This window comes from Sesamum indicum, linkage group LG3, assembly GCF_000512975.1.
Source record: "Sesamum indicum cultivar Zhongzhi No. 13 linkage group LG3, S_indicum_v1.0, whole genome shotgun sequence".
Classification (NCBI taxonomy): domain Eukaryota; kingdom Viridiplantae; phylum Streptophyta; class Magnoliopsida; order Lamiales; family Pedaliaceae; genus Sesamum; species Sesamum indicum.
In genome coordinates, this window is record NC_026147.1 from 6,216,719 (window position 1) to 6,235,020 (window position 18,302).

The 18,302-nt window shown below is 35.8% G+C and overlaps 1 protein-coding gene across 1 annotated transcript; it reads right to left on the minus strand.

Annotated features, from left to right (window-relative positions):
- On the minus strand, positions 974-14,884 carry LOC105157385. Its single transcript, XM_011073796.2, has 8 exons — positions 14,726-14,884; positions 14,399-14,643; positions 10,839-11,074; positions 8,918-9,602; positions 7,321-7,678; positions 5,777-5,871; positions 4,103-4,297; positions 974-1,834 (listed from the first exon to the last, which is right to left on the minus strand). The coding sequence occupies exons 2-8, from the start codon at positions 14,582-14,584 to the stop codon at positions 1,208-1,210; spliced, it is 2,382 nt and encodes a 793-aa protein (XP_011072098.1). The 5' UTR covers positions 14,585-14,643; positions 14,726-14,884; the 3' UTR covers positions 974-1,207.

Here is an 18,302-nt window from a genome sequence, read left to right on the forward strand (position 1 = left end):
TACCGGATATCTGTCACCTGCCTCCGTTTTTCTCCGCCTAACAGAGCCTGATAGAAGACAAGCTCATGAATAACCGCTCCTGGCTATGAGTAGGTGGTCCCATGTTCATCATTTATTTGCAAGATTCTCCGAGTGGCACGTCGCTGAGCTATCTTGCAAAAGAAGACTCGTGAGCATTGATCCCCATCCTTCATCCATTACATCTTTGCTCGCTGCTGTAACATGATTCGTTCCATTTTTACCGCCTTGGCGTATACCAAACGACGACAGTGTTCTAGGAGTAGAAAGATGTCATTTTGTCTATCCGAGCTAACCAAGATCTGTGCTTCCTCAAGGAACCCTTTAGCCAGTCGTACATTTTCCGAAAGATCTCCTTTATTGCAACTTTGCTGTCGGAATACTGGCTTTAAAGCTTTTAGTTTCCGCGTAATCACGTACATAGGCACTCCAATAATGTCGTGTTCCCATACTTCTGCACACTAGGAATAAAATCTGGTGAAAGAGTAAGGTAATTATCAAATCTGAACATACCTCCTAGTTGTTGTTGTCGATCCCCACAAAGCACCAGTGGTGAATGATCCGAGGTGCGTGGGGTAAGGCTTAAATAGTATGAGTCACTATTTTCTTATAAATGTAATATTAACTTATCATTTATTAAATAAATATTTTTTAAAATAATATTTATAGAATTGGTACACACTGGATGTTCCTTAAATTACTTGTGAAAATAACAGATTTTCCGCACACGAATCTGAATATTTTCTTCGAAATAAACACAGTTGCCATCAAAACATTACCCTCTGCAAAGTGAATGTAGCTTGATCCTTGGTTGCCATCCACGAGGCATCGTACTCCAACAATTGTTTCAGCTTGTTATTGACATGATTCACCATTTCTTTAAGTCCCTGCACCAAATTTCAATCATCCAAAGCTGGGAAAACCACAATTCTCACCAAAGACTGATATCTGTATGTACCAAATTTTTTAGTGTTATTTCTTTTCTGATGTTCACTATTTACGTTGATTTAATTTGTACAACTGGATCTCCCCTCGACCCAAAACGAATTCCCTATCCTAACATGCAAGAATAGATTCCTCAAAACAAATAATGCTGAGTTTTGTAGACACTTTACAGGGGAATTAAGGCCACTATAAGGATGGCAATGATGGTATTTACTGCAAATAAGTTCAGTCTTAAAATACATGCTCAGGGGCCCCTGATCCTCTCGACAAAACTTCTTCCCTTCTCTTCAAAGTGGCGCCTCTTCACCTCAAGCTTTTCTCCCATTTTCTTTCCCAATCCACGCATTCGTTCTCTCGTACCTATTCTCTTTGTTCTTATATCATCATCTTCTACATTCTGAATTTGTCCATCTCCAAAAAGCCGTGATGGAGACTGCAGGCGGGTATCTGCTTTCTCCTCTATGCTCCTTGAGCCAAAATCTTGCATTTTGTCCTTTTTTATTGAAGGGGCTCTAAGTTCTTGGGAAGAACTGTCATTCAATGTTGACTCACCCATGGAACTTGGTGAAGATGCACAGCGATCCAAGGACTCACATGTTACTTGTGGGACACTACCAACTTTTTTTAATTTCTCATGGTCGACCTCCAACCTTGGTGGATTACCATGACGCGGTTCAACCACATGTGTTACATCCCCTGGTTGGAAGCACGATCCTTCTTGTTTTATGGTACTACTAGCAGAGTCTTGATTATGTTTATACCACATAAAAGGAGCAATATTCCTAGGGACCCAGTCATCTTTCTCTGCTAACATCCAAGAAATTCCAACACTCTCACTATTTGGGAGCACCAAAGTTTCACGGATTGCCGCCTGTAAGAAATATCGAGTCAGTTCCAAACTTCTAAAAATGATGAACTAACAGCCTCATCCACAGCAAGTGAATCCCATGAAAGCAGAGATGTCAGCCTCATTTATTAACAAAGAAAGTTGAAAGTGCAGAAAAATGCCAAATTAATAGGAAAACAGGAGAGAGATGCTCCAAGTAATTGAAATTCATGAAAGTAGACATTCATAAACACAAATACTTCAGATAAATTTTCCTATAAATGGAACATTCCCTTTAACACTTTCGTTACAAGAAACAAGAGCAGCAGCAGCCAGTTAGCTGTTGTTATTAAAGTAATGGTATATGGAACATACTAGACAGCCAGAGAAAATGGACTTGAAAAGAAACATTGATGAGAATGTGTATACTAGCTCGAGGATCTGCACAATGGAATTTGGTGCATGAAAGAAAAAGCTTGTCAATATCAGTTACAGGTACCAGAGTCTCAAGGTCTTTATGATACAAAACAAACAATTCAATGGTATGGAGTATCATAACTCAGGTTCAATCCCTTCTCAACAGGTTATAATGATATCAGGGTTCCAATTGTTGCAGCATCAGATTATAATTCTAAGACTATACTTTCATTTCCTAATTCTTTCACATTGTTCTTATAAGGAAACTAACTAGTCTTAAGGGATTGGAAGACCTAAGTAACTGGTGACCAACTATTAGAAGAATGGCACACTTCATACACAACTAAAAGTATTATCTGTGATTGCTTGTGATTCATCCCTTGTTATCTCATCCCAGTGAGAAAAATTTGAGATAGAATGAGTTTAGTTGACATGAACTTTTTTTTGAAACATGTGATTGGATGTGACATAAAAGTGTAATGATTATAATGATTATAGTTGATGTGATGTGTGAAACGTGTTAACTAAGAAAGAAAATGTAATGATTATATGTGATTTGATATATTTTACTTGAAAGTAGTTAACTGTGTTTGAAATATTATTTTCCAATGAGAAAAATATTCGTACAACCAAACACCATGACTTCATCAGATGACGTGAGATGGAATACATCTCACAAGCAAGCACAAACACCGTGTCTCACTATATTCTTGGTTACACCATAAATTTTTGTTCTTCTCTATGTTTCTTCTAATGATCTTAAATCAGTGTTTTAAGATAATATAAATATATAATCTATCTCATTTATTTAGTCATTATCACATTGTAATTCAAGAATACACGGCTCATTATATCTCAAAATCAAGTTGTTCACCTGTTTTTCTAGTAAAGAAGTTCCCCAGGAATGTACAAACCATCAAGTCTTGTCCACTTATCATAAGACTACAGAGCAACCATGAATCTGATTTTCGAGAATTCAGATGCATATCAAGAAGCTAGACAACACAGGTCGACGGAGGATCAAATCAAATTAATGTGCTTGGGAATATTGAAGGATGGGGAAGGAAGGGGATCATTGGATCCTGAAAGAAATAGACACCAGCTGTATTTGTATTTGCACCCAGTATATATAAGACTTTAGCTCATAGGAAAACAGAGTTGCAGCTGCATGTACAGATAACTAGTGATTGCTTTTCACCCATATATTTTTCTCTCTTGCTGCAACTCCAATTTTCATATTCTGAACATTTCACCATGGCATTTAAAGCAATTAGGCTACAGTAGGCGTACTTTAGTACCATCAGGACTCTCTCCACCCTTTAGTACTGCTACTGCACAAACTAATCAACAAATTCACTGGATAGGTGTTCGAATTCAGGACCACAACTCTAGGGTTACCCCTTTCTTGTCTTTTCTTTCTTCCATTTCATCCTGTATTTTCTTTGATAAGATATGAATAACACAGAAGAAAAAACATGATTCTGACCTCTTTTAATTAACAGATCTCGTTTAGGTTCCCTACAGAACAATAAAAAAGATTTAATTTCAAAATTAAACAAATCTTTGGCACACACAACTCCAGCCAAGAGACTTCTTTTCAACATTCATGTTCTTTTCCCCGCAAAACAAAATTTTTGAAAATCGATTAGAGACAGTCAATTACCATCTTAAACTGTAAATATGTTTTATAGTGTCAAACTTTCACTATGACTAAATTGCAAAATGTAATTAAGTAGTGTTAATTACATTCTGTTATATTTTAATCTATCTTTCAGCACTTTATATCCATATCAAACGTGACCGAATTGAAATAGTTTATACATTCAATGCAAGCATACTTTCAAGTAGCTATATATATGTGCAAATGAGTGCCTGTGATATAGGTAAGGATCTCACCTTGAATCGACTGATCAGGAACAAAGCAAGATGACCATTTGTAACTTTGTGGTCCCCAACGAAAGATTCCAAGTTAAATTGAATATCAGGCATAGAAGTAAATCCAAACCATATTTGATCTGAAGGTGGAGGCTTCATGCACAACCTTATTGTTCCACAAAGGGAAGAGACTTTTATACCCAATGAGAGAGGAACCTTCAATAAATGAATAACAATTAGGTCAGAAAGACAGGCTTTCTCCACATTTCTTTGCACTTCATATATGCTTTGAATATGAACTGCTATACAAGTTGGTGCACAATGCTTCAGTAAAACTATCAACTACTTTCACAAAGTGACGACGAACAAGATATTGCAAACAAAGCCCACAGCACCTGGTCTCGCTCAAGGACCCGCCCCATGGCATGGGCTCATCGTGACATCTATGTCCCTACTATCTAAATTTATTACAAGTAAATACAGACTGGACCACACATCACATACAAATTGCAACACCACTCTTCAAGCAGTATCCATCAAGTCCGTAGATTTCAGAACAAGACTAGTTATTCTGTGTATTAAACTGGCCTAGACTGGAAGAGATGGCATGGGGAAATAAGAAACACAAAACATAGAGCATATTTTTCCCTCCTACATTTTATGTTCAATGGAGTAGGGAAGAGGGGACGCGGGAACTTCATCTCTACACTGTGTAGGAGGAAGCTCCTTACAAGAGTGTGCTCAGATGGCTTTGAGAATACTGATCAACTAGAGAAATGCCTTAAGGTGAAATGTCAAAGAAAACTTGCTCTATCATATAGCATATGGATAAAGCAACAGGGCATACAATCTTGATTTGCCCTTCCCTATTTGTTGTTTTACACATAAGGTCCTCTGGATGGAACTTACAAAATACGTTGCTAATGTTGAACAATGATGCTAACACCATTGGAATAGTCACAATGTAATTAGGAAAAACAACCTAACAGTAAGCAAATAAAAAAAAAAAGGCAATCATGCGATGTTGCTATGTTATGATGTCCATTTTCAGTTAGTTTCATTGTTGTGACCTTTTATTTAAAAGCTTCAGAATGAATTTTCAACACTCACAATGGAAAACATGTCTGTTATGTTGTTTATTTGGTCATACAAGTTCTAAATACTTGAGTCACGTAATATTCATTTATAACCTTGTCAACCTTAAAATCTAAAACCTTATGAACTTGAGATGTTTTATCCATCTACTTGTAAACCATACTGGTGAAACTCAAGAACCAAAGAGGGGAAGTTTCTAACAGAATAACATCATTCAAGACTTCACAAGAGACTTTAGACGTTGATGATCTTCTTCCAGATTAAACTAGAAGAAATACTTGGCGTTCATTTCATAGAAGAAAGATATAAAAAGTCGCACAATGCTGGCAATGACTGAACAAAAGAGTGAATTTAGCAATATTGTTGAATAAAGCACCAGCTCTGTCGGCCACTTAACTGGTGCCTTTTGTGGCCTTCATTTGACTGGACAGTCTCCAAACCAATATATTATAAAAATCCTTTTGAAACAACATATAACCCACTTCAAGAGAAATTTGACAATCAGAAAACAAGCACAAGAGAAGAACCACCTCATGGAAACTACTTTACTGCAAACTTATGGGAGCAGTTGACTTAATACACTAGAAAGGCAGAACAAACCTGTGACACCTGTTTGGTGATAGAATGTAATATAGATTTCCATCTAGACCCTTGAGAGGATGCATGTGCAGTGCTTCGGGAGTTTTCAGTCTCATCTGCAATAGAATAAAGTTGGAATAAAGGGGAAAAGGATTCAGACAGTTTGATATACCTCTCCTGGTGAAAAGAAATATCTTAATATATGCAAATATCACTATAAAAAGTTGCACCACTAAAATAGTAAAGGTCAAAGATATGCATTAAATCCTGTCTCCCGCAAGGAAAGACATAGCATTCCCTAAACAAAGTCAAGACCAGAAAGCAAAAGGAGTAAATGGACAACCTTGGTGTAAATTGTTCATGTTTCTATTGAGACGCATGTCCTTCATACTTTCAACATGCTTTGACACATCTCAGAGCTGATATTCAGCCCAATTTCCTAATTTTGCTTCTTTTTTAATACAACAATACAATATTTATCACTTCCCAAAAGTACAAGGTTTTGCAAACACTCTCTTAATTTATAAAAAGTGTACAAACTGACAAGTTTCACTTTCGTTTTTGACAAATTCTTGGTTAGTAAGAAAGAAAAGGAAGTGCACAATATAAATGACATATTAGGAAGGAAATTGAAATTTACCACCCAATGGTTGCCGTTTAAACTAAACTTTTGAAACCTCACGAAAATATCATATTTAAAAAAATTAATTGAATTGCAGATTGCTGTATTAAAGATGCCAAATGCTATAGATACTCATAAATGGACTGCCCCAATACGTCCATGCATGATGGCGTAAAAATTATGATACTATGATGCTAGCGTGCACATTAACCTAGGAGACTAGAAAAACATAAAGATAAGTCATTTGATACAACAGCTAAGTCAACTCAGCAATAATTTCAGGTTCGTAAATTGCAGAAGAACCTAAACCAACAGATATCGTTTCAGAATCTCTGCTGCTGCCAAAACCACATTATTGTACTTCCAGCAGAAACTCAAACTACAGTACAGTTGTTAGCACTTAGCAATGGTGAATTGCAATCTAACATAAGTTTAACTTGATGCATGTCTATAACCTAAGCCACAAGCATCTATAAGAGATCTATGATATCTCTAAACCGGTTTCTAATCAAAATCATATACAACCTATACCTAGAGTCCATCGCATTTTTCAGAAACCTGTAAACTTGATCCAGAAATAACTTTTTTCAGATGGCTGAAAATTCTCTATTCCACAATCCATTGTCCAACTCCAAATCAACAATGTCATTGATAGAGGATAAGGCATATAACCATTCCATTAATGCCATCTATCTCATATAACTAACATTTGATGCAAAACCTTGAAATTGTCAGGCACCTAAAAATTTGTCTATCTCATTTCAGAGATCAACTAACCCACAGATCAAACTCCCAATAAAGACATTGTTAATTTTTTCAAAGTTTTAGAGAAACCAAGGACTCGAGCAAAATCAAGTGTCAAGTATGTATTCGGTAAACTACACATTTACTAGTACATTCAATAAAATAAGATGAGGAATTAAGTAATAGTTCAGTTCCATACCTTTGTCATGATATCCTTCATCTTTTTGTTTCATTTCATGAATAGTGCCTTCTGGAAGCTTCAATTGTTTCCCAAGATACTCAAAACCATCCAGCAGATCAGAGGTTACCTCACCAGCAGTGTTAGTGCCGAAGCGTGTTTCTTCTTCAGATTCTAATTCTCGAATTTCAAGCCTTGTCTCAATGTCCAGAACCGCACCACCTAGATATTCAACATCAATTTCCAGGGCCCACATCTCATTCATATCTGAGGGAAGGACCCTCATTGCGAGGATGTGAGGCGGCAAAGTACCAGGATCCACAGAGGTACAAGTGACTTCACCAATGTAACTTGGGATTCGCATATTTGATAATGCTCTCTAATGCATTATGAACGTACAGATTAGTTGATATGAACGAAAACATTATCCACACATCACATAGAATATCTCCATATAAACTGCATTTCAACATCATTTCAGATAGCCTGATGGAGACATATTTTCGGTACCATCTTTTAAGACTTCTGGTAAGGAAAAACAAAATAACAACTTATCAAATATAGGGTTGTACTGAGTCGAGACAGAAACATTACTCTTCAAACTTGTTTGAAACTTTTATCGAGCTTCAAAAATTGTATTTAACTAGATTGTCCGAATCAAGCTTGAAACTTTCAATCAAGCTGAACAGTAGGAAAACTTGAGTGGCTTGACTTTATCACAAATATTTTACCATTTTTTTAGTTCAGGTTGAAGCTTCAAGACTCATCGAGCAAAAGGTTATAGCTTGCTTTTTATGTTTAATGAACCAAGCTCAAAACAAGATTTTCGTGAGATCTTGAGTGGGCAAGTATTTTAGTTTGTTGGTCAGTTGTGCTGCTGACAAACGTTTTACTTCAGGCTATTGCAAATATGTCGGAAGGTATCTCGTTACATAGCGAAGTGGAAAGCTGAATGTTGTGGCTCGAAGTAGTGCTAAGGTTGAGTTCAGATCTCCTGCTCATGGAATTAGTGATTTATCTTCTTGTATAGTCATATACCTAGATAGAAGAAGATTAACATAATATTTCATACTATACATGTTCAGACTTGGTTTAGGAGAAAACAAGTGAGTCATCAAACAACAGCAATGGTTATTTCTTTCACTGAACAATACTTCATTTCTTGCTAGACAAGAGATAAAGTTTAGAATTCCAGAAAAGAAAGGGAGACAAAGGCTGGATAACTTAGATCTGCAGTGACCCTTAGATAACACATCATGCACTCACACATTTCATACAATGACCAAATAGGTACCCACGCATAGTTTCATCCCCATAAGTTGGTTATAATGTTTTCCAGATGAAACATAGGAACTCCCTTCATCTTTCATCTCTCTCACTATGTTTTATTACTAGGAACTATCATTTCTCAAGGTTTTTCTAATTCTCGAGTCCTACTAGATTACTTGAGGGAAATTTGCAACACGGATTTGCAAACAAAACTCAGGAGATATCAGCTGCAATTTTACATTCTAAAAACACAATTATTTCATTTTTGATTAGTAGAAAGTAACTAATGGCATATTATGCAACATCTAAATAAGTATATGGAAATGATAAACAAGTACATATCACAAACCTGAACCCGGTTTTGTATGGAACTCCTAATCTGAAGATTATTCTTGGCATCAAAGAAAAGCCGTGAAATTAAGACATTCAAGCACAATGTTCCTTCATCAAAATACTTGCAGCTAGAGTCTGCATCAGATATTCTAGATAAATCACTTCTAGCTCCTGGCTCAGAAGAGGTTGAAATTGATGACCCAAAGCTACTGTCATCATAAGAAATTTTAGGAGGTTTTCCTGTTGTGTCCATCTTCATTAAGCTATTGTCCAGGGTTAAGTCTTGGAATGAACGAGATTTTATACTCATTTTTCTTTCTTCATGGCGTGAAACAGAAGCCCCATTAGCTTTATAGTCTTGCGCACTTTTAGAAGCCTTTTTCGTAAGCTTCTTTAGGAATTGACGAACCTTCGACGAAGAATTGTCGATCTTAACTGACTTATCTACTAATTCAGCATTGGGACCTGCAGAGGGCTTCATAAATGAAGGATATCCTGCATTCAGTGATGCCAGGTAATAGTGGAACTCCATACTCAACTTGGAAACCCACGCAATTTTTTCATCATCACAGGAAGCAAGACGAAGTGCTTTGCACCAGGATTCCTTCTCCCAAGATGTCTCGAGATATATGTAAATGGTTTTGCATCCCTTATATATGGCTGAATCCCTGCTCTCCACTTTGATTGGGTACCTTTTGGCCCTGATATCAGGGAAAGAAAAATCATATTATGTCCAACCTTTCTATAATTGCACGATAACACATGTAAAGCAATCAAGTCCAGTAGTGCCAGGAAACTAACATTCGGCAATTGATTGAAAGTATTATGGATAAGAACAACCTGAAATGATTTTCTATATGGTCAGACCACCAAAAGTGGTATGTGCTTATTTGACTTGGATTTTGGTACATGGGACAACCTTATCAAAACCTGGTTGGGGTGGATGCTGGTGGTTGGGCCAGTTAAGGCAAAAAGAAGAAGAAAAAGGAAAAAGGAGCGAATAAAGAAAATGAGAAATATAAAGAAAAATTAGATGCTTCATCTTTTTTCCTTTTACTCTCTTTATTTCATTATTTTTATATTAAAAAAGGGCAAAATATGTTTAGTCCTCATTAATCATTAATTATCTTATAAATTGAAATACAATTTATATTAATTAAAAGTATTCGAAGCACCAAAAGATTAAGATAAAATGGATTGAGTATGATAATTACTAAACTGGGAAACAGAATAATTTTAGTAATCAATCTATTTTGCATGTAAGAAAATTAACATGGAAATTTTTACGTATAGAAAATTATTTACATTTGATCAGAAAATGAGACCAAGCATTTCATCTCTGTCACATTGGAGCAATCAAACTTCTCATGATTTGAAATTTGGATCATTTCACAAAACACTACCATGAAAAGAAATCAAATATAGACAACAAAAAATATCTTGAACAACTGTTAGCAAACACAAAATTCTAATTTACTAAGAAAAATAAGTATGGATTTTCAATTTCAGAGAATTAGAAAATATTAAAATCCCTCTCACATTGAAGAGTATTTTAATCAAACAATTGGACAAGCTAATAGAGTTTAGGATTAATATTAGAGTTAACTGTTCATCAGCTTTCTCCAGAACAAAATTTGCAAAGAGAGGAAATGAAATACTAACATGATAAATATGATGGATCAGTGGAATTATGCAAATAGTGGGGGGTCCTTTTAGTAACTTACAATACTTGATGAGGTGTCATGCAATTATCACTTATTTAAACTTAAACGAATAAAAGGATTCTGAAACCCGTTATGACTTCATTAATTCTTAACAAGGAATGAAAATGACATCAAGCACACCATCAACTAGCAAATGGTACATTAAGATACTTGATTCCAAGTCTTCTAAAAATTGAAATACCACAAACAGTGTCTAGGAAAAACTTAAATTACCATTTCTTGGACGCCAAGCTTGTGCCAGAAACAGTGACAATTGTGCAGCCATTGAGTAAGATTTGTACACAAGAGCCATCTGATTCTAACAGGATAAGATAATGATCCCTGATTCTTGCATATTTTCGGACAGGCGTAACCTCCAATATTTCTTTTCTCCTCCTCTGCTCGGTTGGCACTTTGTCCTCAAGCCCAGATTTTGGAACTTTATCTGGTTCTAGAACCCATAGAGCCCCCTGAACACAAAAATGGTACTCAAAATTAGATAGACTAAAGCTGGTTAAGAAATTATAGAAGTTTACATGATTAAATGTCTACCGAAAATGCAGACATGAAAGTACAAAAACCTGATAAACTTGGTGTGCTAGGAAAAAAACATTCCCACTTCCCAGCTGGCCACTTCCCCCATCACTAAAAACACAAAATGTAAAAGGACGAAGGGAAGCAGCAGAAGAAAAATGAAGAACAAAGAGAAGCAAAATAAGAAAATTAAAAAACTCTTACGTGATGGAAGTACTATTACGCCTCACTAGAAACATTAAAAGCAAAAACAATAGCGAAAAAGAGGAAGAGGAAGAAGAAGCAAGCAAACAAGGGCATACCATGGTTAGACAACCATGCCAACCAATGATGCATATTGTGACTCCTTGATTTTGACTAAGTTCAAAATACTTACTTCAACATAGAATCATAATATGGGCCATTTGCTTCTGTTACCTGTTGCCTTAAATTTTGCAATTCAATGTTTCAAATGTGTGATAACTAAGGAATCTTAAGAATGTTGAAGAGGAAAGTATTAGTTGCATAGTTTGACAAAAGAATCCAAAACATCGAAGCAATAACAGGGGAAATAGGGAAGAAAGCAGCTGCTATATATTTAAATATATAAACACAAGAACCAGAATGCTCAATTTAACATACTGTGAAGTTATACTTTTGTTAATTATACTCTGGTAAAATAGGCAGCCATATACTTAAGACGAAATTGGCAAACAGTGCAAGAAACTTGATACTACAGTGCTGTAGTATGAAAAGCATACTAGACTGCTGAGCGATCATAAAAGTCATGTCCATGCATAAAAATGAGAGTATAATGTCTTCGATATATAAAAGCTTATTAGAAAAAGGTTTAGTTAAATTCATCTGTGTTGTAATCATTACGAAATAATGAAGTGCATGCATCAAAAATAACAATAACTAGAAACGGGTTGCGGATAAGTATCATAGAGGTAAATGTAGTGAAACTTATTGAAGCGTTCTCTTCTATTAACACTTCCCCGGGGTTGCCAAAACACGCATTTCCTTGTTTTTTCCTTTCAAGCGTATGGAGTTTTAGTGGGCAACACCTACTCTAGAGAAGAAAAGGCCTATAGTGCTGAAAAGTTATGTACCAGCGTAACATAGACCTCTCATAAAGAAAGCTATCACTCCGTTCCTCGTATGGAGGTTTGGTGAGCAAAGTTAATCTAAAGAAGAAAACAGCCTATAGTGATGAAAAGTTCTAATATTAAAATGAAAAAAATAAATTCAAAAAGATCAAGTCAACAACAAGAGAAAATTCTGTGCCAGAATAAATTATCCCTAGATTTATCAAGGAAATGCCCATTCGATCTAACAAAGACAGTTATTGTCAAAACCCATACTCAATTACGTACTAGCACAACATAGAACTCTCATAAAGAAAGCTATCACTCCTTTCCTCCATAAAAAATAACTGATGGTTATTTATTTTCAAATCCTCTCAACAGTGCACATTGGAATTCCATAAATGTGTATGCTGTAGCCCCTAAAGCTTCATCAGAAGATAAAATTAACATCTTGTCTTTGAATTTCAGATATGTGACAGTATCAATTGTATAGAAGTTGAATTTTCAAAAACCTGCTCTTTATCCGCTCCAACATTTTTGCTTCTCAGTCATTAGTTTGTGCCTAACTTCACATTATGTCATTCACGGACAAACTTGAATGCGCTCTACATAAAGCACATCAGAAAATATCTTATACAATCTTCTTCAGCGAAACATAAAGCACACTGCAATTTGCTGAAAAATGCTATTATTTTTGGTACTTTTAAAAATGTTAGAAGGGTCTTTTTCTGCATTGTTTAGATTCTGTATTCTCAGTTTAGCACAGTACAAAAGAATAACAATTGAAATACCTGAAATTATTTAATTTCATCCAGCTATAGTAGTCCTAAATTCAAAAATTATGTGTTAAACACCATAACATGGCACGGAAGATAATTCCCCAAAAATCAGAAGCAATCTAAAGCCTCCTAAAGGATAAAAGCGCAAGGGAAAGAGGGGCATGCTTTGTTGGTATACAGAGATAAACCAAAAAATCTAAATGATATTGCACTTAAAGGATCTTCACATGAAAGGAAAGAAAAACCAGACCACAAGGGGTGAACGAATATTCAGCAGAACTGCGCAAGGAGGAAAAGGGGGAAAAGGCAATTCGGGTGGCTGATTAAGCCACTGTTCCTATACTTGAAGTCAGGGCAAGAGGCTAGTGTACGGGAAAGAGAAACTAAATTTTGTCTTACAAAACATGAAATTCTCATGGAGAGTTACATATACAATTCAACGTAAAATGAAGGGCGCAACAGTTTAACTTACATGTTTAAGTAGTCTAAACATAAACAACTTCTTCTGCCCTGAAGATGAGAAGGCTAGCTTCTCGCACAGTGTAATTTAGATAAAATAATCTCTTTCTTAGTTATATACCTAATTACATGTTTTACAAGTTCAAATTAAATGAAAGACTTTACTATTCAGATATCTTCTGCTTAATCTTGTCTCCTCTCAAATTACAACTACCTCACAGGTCAACTGGACAGCAAACAAAGCTTAGAAACAAACTGAGGAAAACCCACAGATCCTTTTAATTACTGCTTAACTCAATCCTCTCTGAACAATTTAAGTCATTTTAAGAGAGTGTAAAACGAACAAACTCACAGCACTATTAATAGAGCATAGAAAGTTCCCAAACCTCTTAATAAAGTTGAACTGTCACAAGAATGTTAATAGACAAGGGATTATCCTCCAGAAGTTTGTCTTATAGATTGACAGCACAATGAGACACAATAACATAACATTTTTGTGTTTCTCTTCTGTTGTGGGGCTTCACAGCCTGTATCCCAGTAATTATGCTAAATCTTGTGTGTTTAAGCCAATATGAATTAAAGGCATTACCAGATTTTCCCAGAATTACTAACCATCAAAAGTCACAGGAGTATTTATTTGATCCATGTCATTTTAAGATTGGCAATGATACTTATTCAACAGTTCAAGACTCATACATTTTTAGTCCGTCTACACTCAATTCCCAATTTCGTTCATTAAGTTTAATAAGTAGTTTGCAATGCACATTTCAACAAATGATTAAATTTTTCAGATATTGGAACCAAATAATAAAATCACGGCGTCATCACGAAAACACAGGCATAGATAGAAAAATAAGAATCTTATGAAAAGATAAGACAAGAGAGGAACTTTCCGATAATTCAAACACGATCAAGAAATTACATAAGCTGAAGGTAAAAACATAAAATGAATCACCTGCTTTTCGTATAAAGAGGAGTTGGGCTCGCCAGGAGAAGAGAATGACGTCGCGGCCTTGGATTTGATTTCTTCTCTCTCCACTTTTCGGGTTAGATGGCGAATCAAAATCCAAAGTCCCACCGCCTCCATAATAACAATAGTTAGCGCCCCAGTAATGAAGGCTGACACCAGAAGCAGGGCCATAGTCGCATCAACCGTCGCGGATTCGCTCCCTAGACTAGAACCCGTTACCCATTATTGATCTATCAAAGAAGAAAGTAAAAGTGTGAGTTTATTTCGTACTGAGTCAGACCAAGAAGAATAAAAAGAATAAACCCCCGCAACTGCAAGCAATGAAGTTGAGTGAATCAAATGACGATTAGAATTTTCCACCGCTGCAATTGATACGGAATTCCATTCAGAGACAAAGCGCGTCTCAGTTTTCATTCAGGTTGGAACGTTCTAGCTGTCAATTTGATGAGTATGTTAAATTTTGGTGGGTCTCCGTTTTCTTTTATTAAGCAATCAATAAAGATGAAAAATAAAAACTGCGGTTTTTGTGTGTTCTTTTTCTCCCTCTCATTTGTTTGCATCATTTTTTAATGAAAAATATTTATAACCAACATATACAAACTAAATGCTAAATATCCAAGTCAAGATCTATTACTAAAAAACTAAAATTCATTTAAGCTGCATCAACCATCAAACATAACTTGATAATAGTTTTTACTTCATAAGCATTTGAGGTTTAATTGAACAATTAAAAAAGAATTAAAACACGTGCAAAATTCTAAATTATTTGGACTAACTCATATTTGATGGCTTGGAAAATAATAATTCATAATTCATATATTATCTTATTAATAAATCTCGCATATATTAAATGATTATGTGCATACAGATGTTACTCATATGGATACATAATTGTGGATCGAATTAACCTTAAATAGTGGATCAGCCTCGTCTACAAGCCCCTGCTTATGGATCATGAACACATTGTCTTTCTTGTTGATTCGAGGTCACCCCATGAAAATCTTCAAGTCTACCCCACATTGAATCTTGCTCCAAATCTTGTGCACACTACGAATGTACCTTAATGGTTTTGGTGGATCATTACTAGAATAAACCACTCACTTATACATCTCAAATTCAAGGAGTCTATGTTGATGCTCCAAGGAAGAATGCAGAGAGAAAAAGGGGGAGAGAGAGAGAGAGGTAGAATTGGAAAGAGTATTATGATCAATTCATTTTGTATCACATTCGTATTTCTATGTTGTCATTTGATCACAACCATGTGCCCTATTTATAGGTGTACATAACTCTGTCCCTAAAATGAGTCCATATATTAATATATAATTGAAAGACTACAAACTCTATCCTAGATAAGATTTATACAATAGGAGCCCTTATTCCAACATGTATTTGGGAGACTCAAATATAGATGCATATTGGGTCACGGATCCACTAACCCGATCCAATATCCAACATCTCCCACTCATACGTATTTGACTCAATATCCATGATACTCATCATCTCAGCTTCTCAATCTCACGTTTATCCCTTCATACAGAAAATGAAGCGTGCGACCAAGAAATAAGGAATAATAAGGAGAGTTATATTAAGTCATCACTGAACTAACATAACCCTACAATTCAATAACTTGTTGTGTATCCCAAACTATATGGTCGCACTTAATCAAGCATCTCTAGATCCCTCAATAAATAGAGTATGCTTAACTCACTCAAATATGTATCTATTTTAATGATTGGTCGGACATTTTCCAATACAGTCGCTCGGGCTATGAACAATATAACACAAGTGTGTGTACAACTTAGTTCTTCCTCGGGCTCCCATACCAATCAGCTTGGTTTTGACAGCTTTCCTATACATGCTCCGACAAATTCCATTGGATATCATGCTAAAGTAGCGTCATCAAGCTTATACCTCATGACATGGTCCAAAGTACTAAAGGGTATAAGAAATAATATGGGCTCACATAGTGACGAAACAGGGACCATTCAGTCACTTTCTAAAGGAGGTCATCTTAAAACACATGTAGTATGAACACATATTATGATGGAGCTCCCACTTAATTTAGGCATGTTACTGCTCTTAACATCATATGAACCTAAGTCCAGTGGCTATCCAAGTGCTTAACTTGCGCACTATCAGACAGTCACTCTCTTACTGCCTTCTAGTAGTTTGCATGTTCAGCTCAATATTAGGCCTTTTATGAAGTGAAGGCATGCTTCATAATTCCTCAAATATATGATCTCATCTTAGCTCCTCTAGCTAAGCCGACTATTCATCATCTAATCCTTCCCCACTTCTCAGGTGCGAAGGTGATCAATTGCATGACTCATTTATACGAAAATCTTTTAAGTCTCATCCCACTAACTATCACAACTCCAGGGCCATTGCCCGTATCAGAGGCCAATCAGGGCCTAGTGATATTTCATGATTCAGTACCACTCACATATTCTCACAAGCCACAAGAATCAAGTTCTACATGATCCTTTACTACTAACATCCCTTCACACATAACAAGGCTAAGTGTAAGGAATAAGCGATCATAACTCTTCTAGAACATGTTGGAGAACAACTTAATTGTGCGCATGTCTCATAAAAAATATTTGGTATTTCTATACTAGGTCCTCCAACAATATTTGGCGCCTAAAGCATACATCGTCTCATATATGTGCATCACAATATGCATCATGACCAGATGATCTTCAGTTGATCCTAGATTTCATTCTCGGTATTTTGAAAATCGATAACATCCAGGTTAAGTATAGCGCCGTATGGATGCAAGGGTTGGAGCATGGTTCTCGCCTAAGGTGTATTTTCAAGCACTCTTCTTAATTTCTTCCTGAATTTTCTTTTAGTCTGGTTCCCACGAACGTTGGGTGGGCGTTGGTGCTCAAATCTGTATTGTCTCTCATTGGATGATCTTGTGAAGGATCATTGGAACATGTACTTTCCTCCGACGGTGGTAGTGCTGGAGTGATTTCATTAGTTTGGATGTTGACTAAATCCACAATCCCGAGTTGGGAAAAGGATTATGTCAATTCTTGGTAAATCTAAAAGATCTACTCTCATTATCTCAATTACTTTGTAGATCTAATGGATGTGATGATCAAGTCGTCTCTGGTCTTCGACTTTGGAATCTCCGTGGCCTTCCCCTTCTGATGTAGAAGAGGTATTGTTCCAAGAGCATCCCAAATTCACTCCTGTCTGGATTTTGATGTCTCAGAGCTCTCCCTTTGATTTCTTTAGATCTCCAGTTGTTGACTTCATATCTATAAGGTCCTTGTGTAGATCGAGAAGGATTTTAAGGATATCATCTACTTTACTTAAGGTTTCTATTTTCATAGGTATATGAATTAACATCTGTCTATAATCTTGAATTGTCGTTTGTATTTCTCTCAGATTTTGGGAGATCTTCGAGGTATTTGGCTCGAGTTCTTTTCAATCAGTTTCTTTAATCATAACTTTTAGAACTGTAACTACGTAGAAATTTACCCGTTATGCTCCTCTTGATTGGGATTTTACCATGGACTTCAATGGAGTGTAAACGTCTCATCGTGTTTCCTAGTAGTATCTGTTGAACTTGAAAACTCCTCAGTTATTCTTGTTCTTCTTCTACCTTGAGAAGTTTTGTGTCAATCCTCTTGGAACTTCTGTAACATATTTCAAGAAATTTCATAAGAAATTCCCTTCTTTGTATTTTCAAAATTTGAAAATATTCTTTGTTTTCATCGTAACTCGAACTTTCATTCGGTTCCATTTTCTCTCAAAAAGTCTCTTCCATTAGTGGATAAATAGTATCTAAATATAATATAAACAAATATTTCTTCAATAAACCTTGGCTCTGATACCATTTTAGGCGAGCATGTGCAAGATTATGCATTAGGATGCAAAA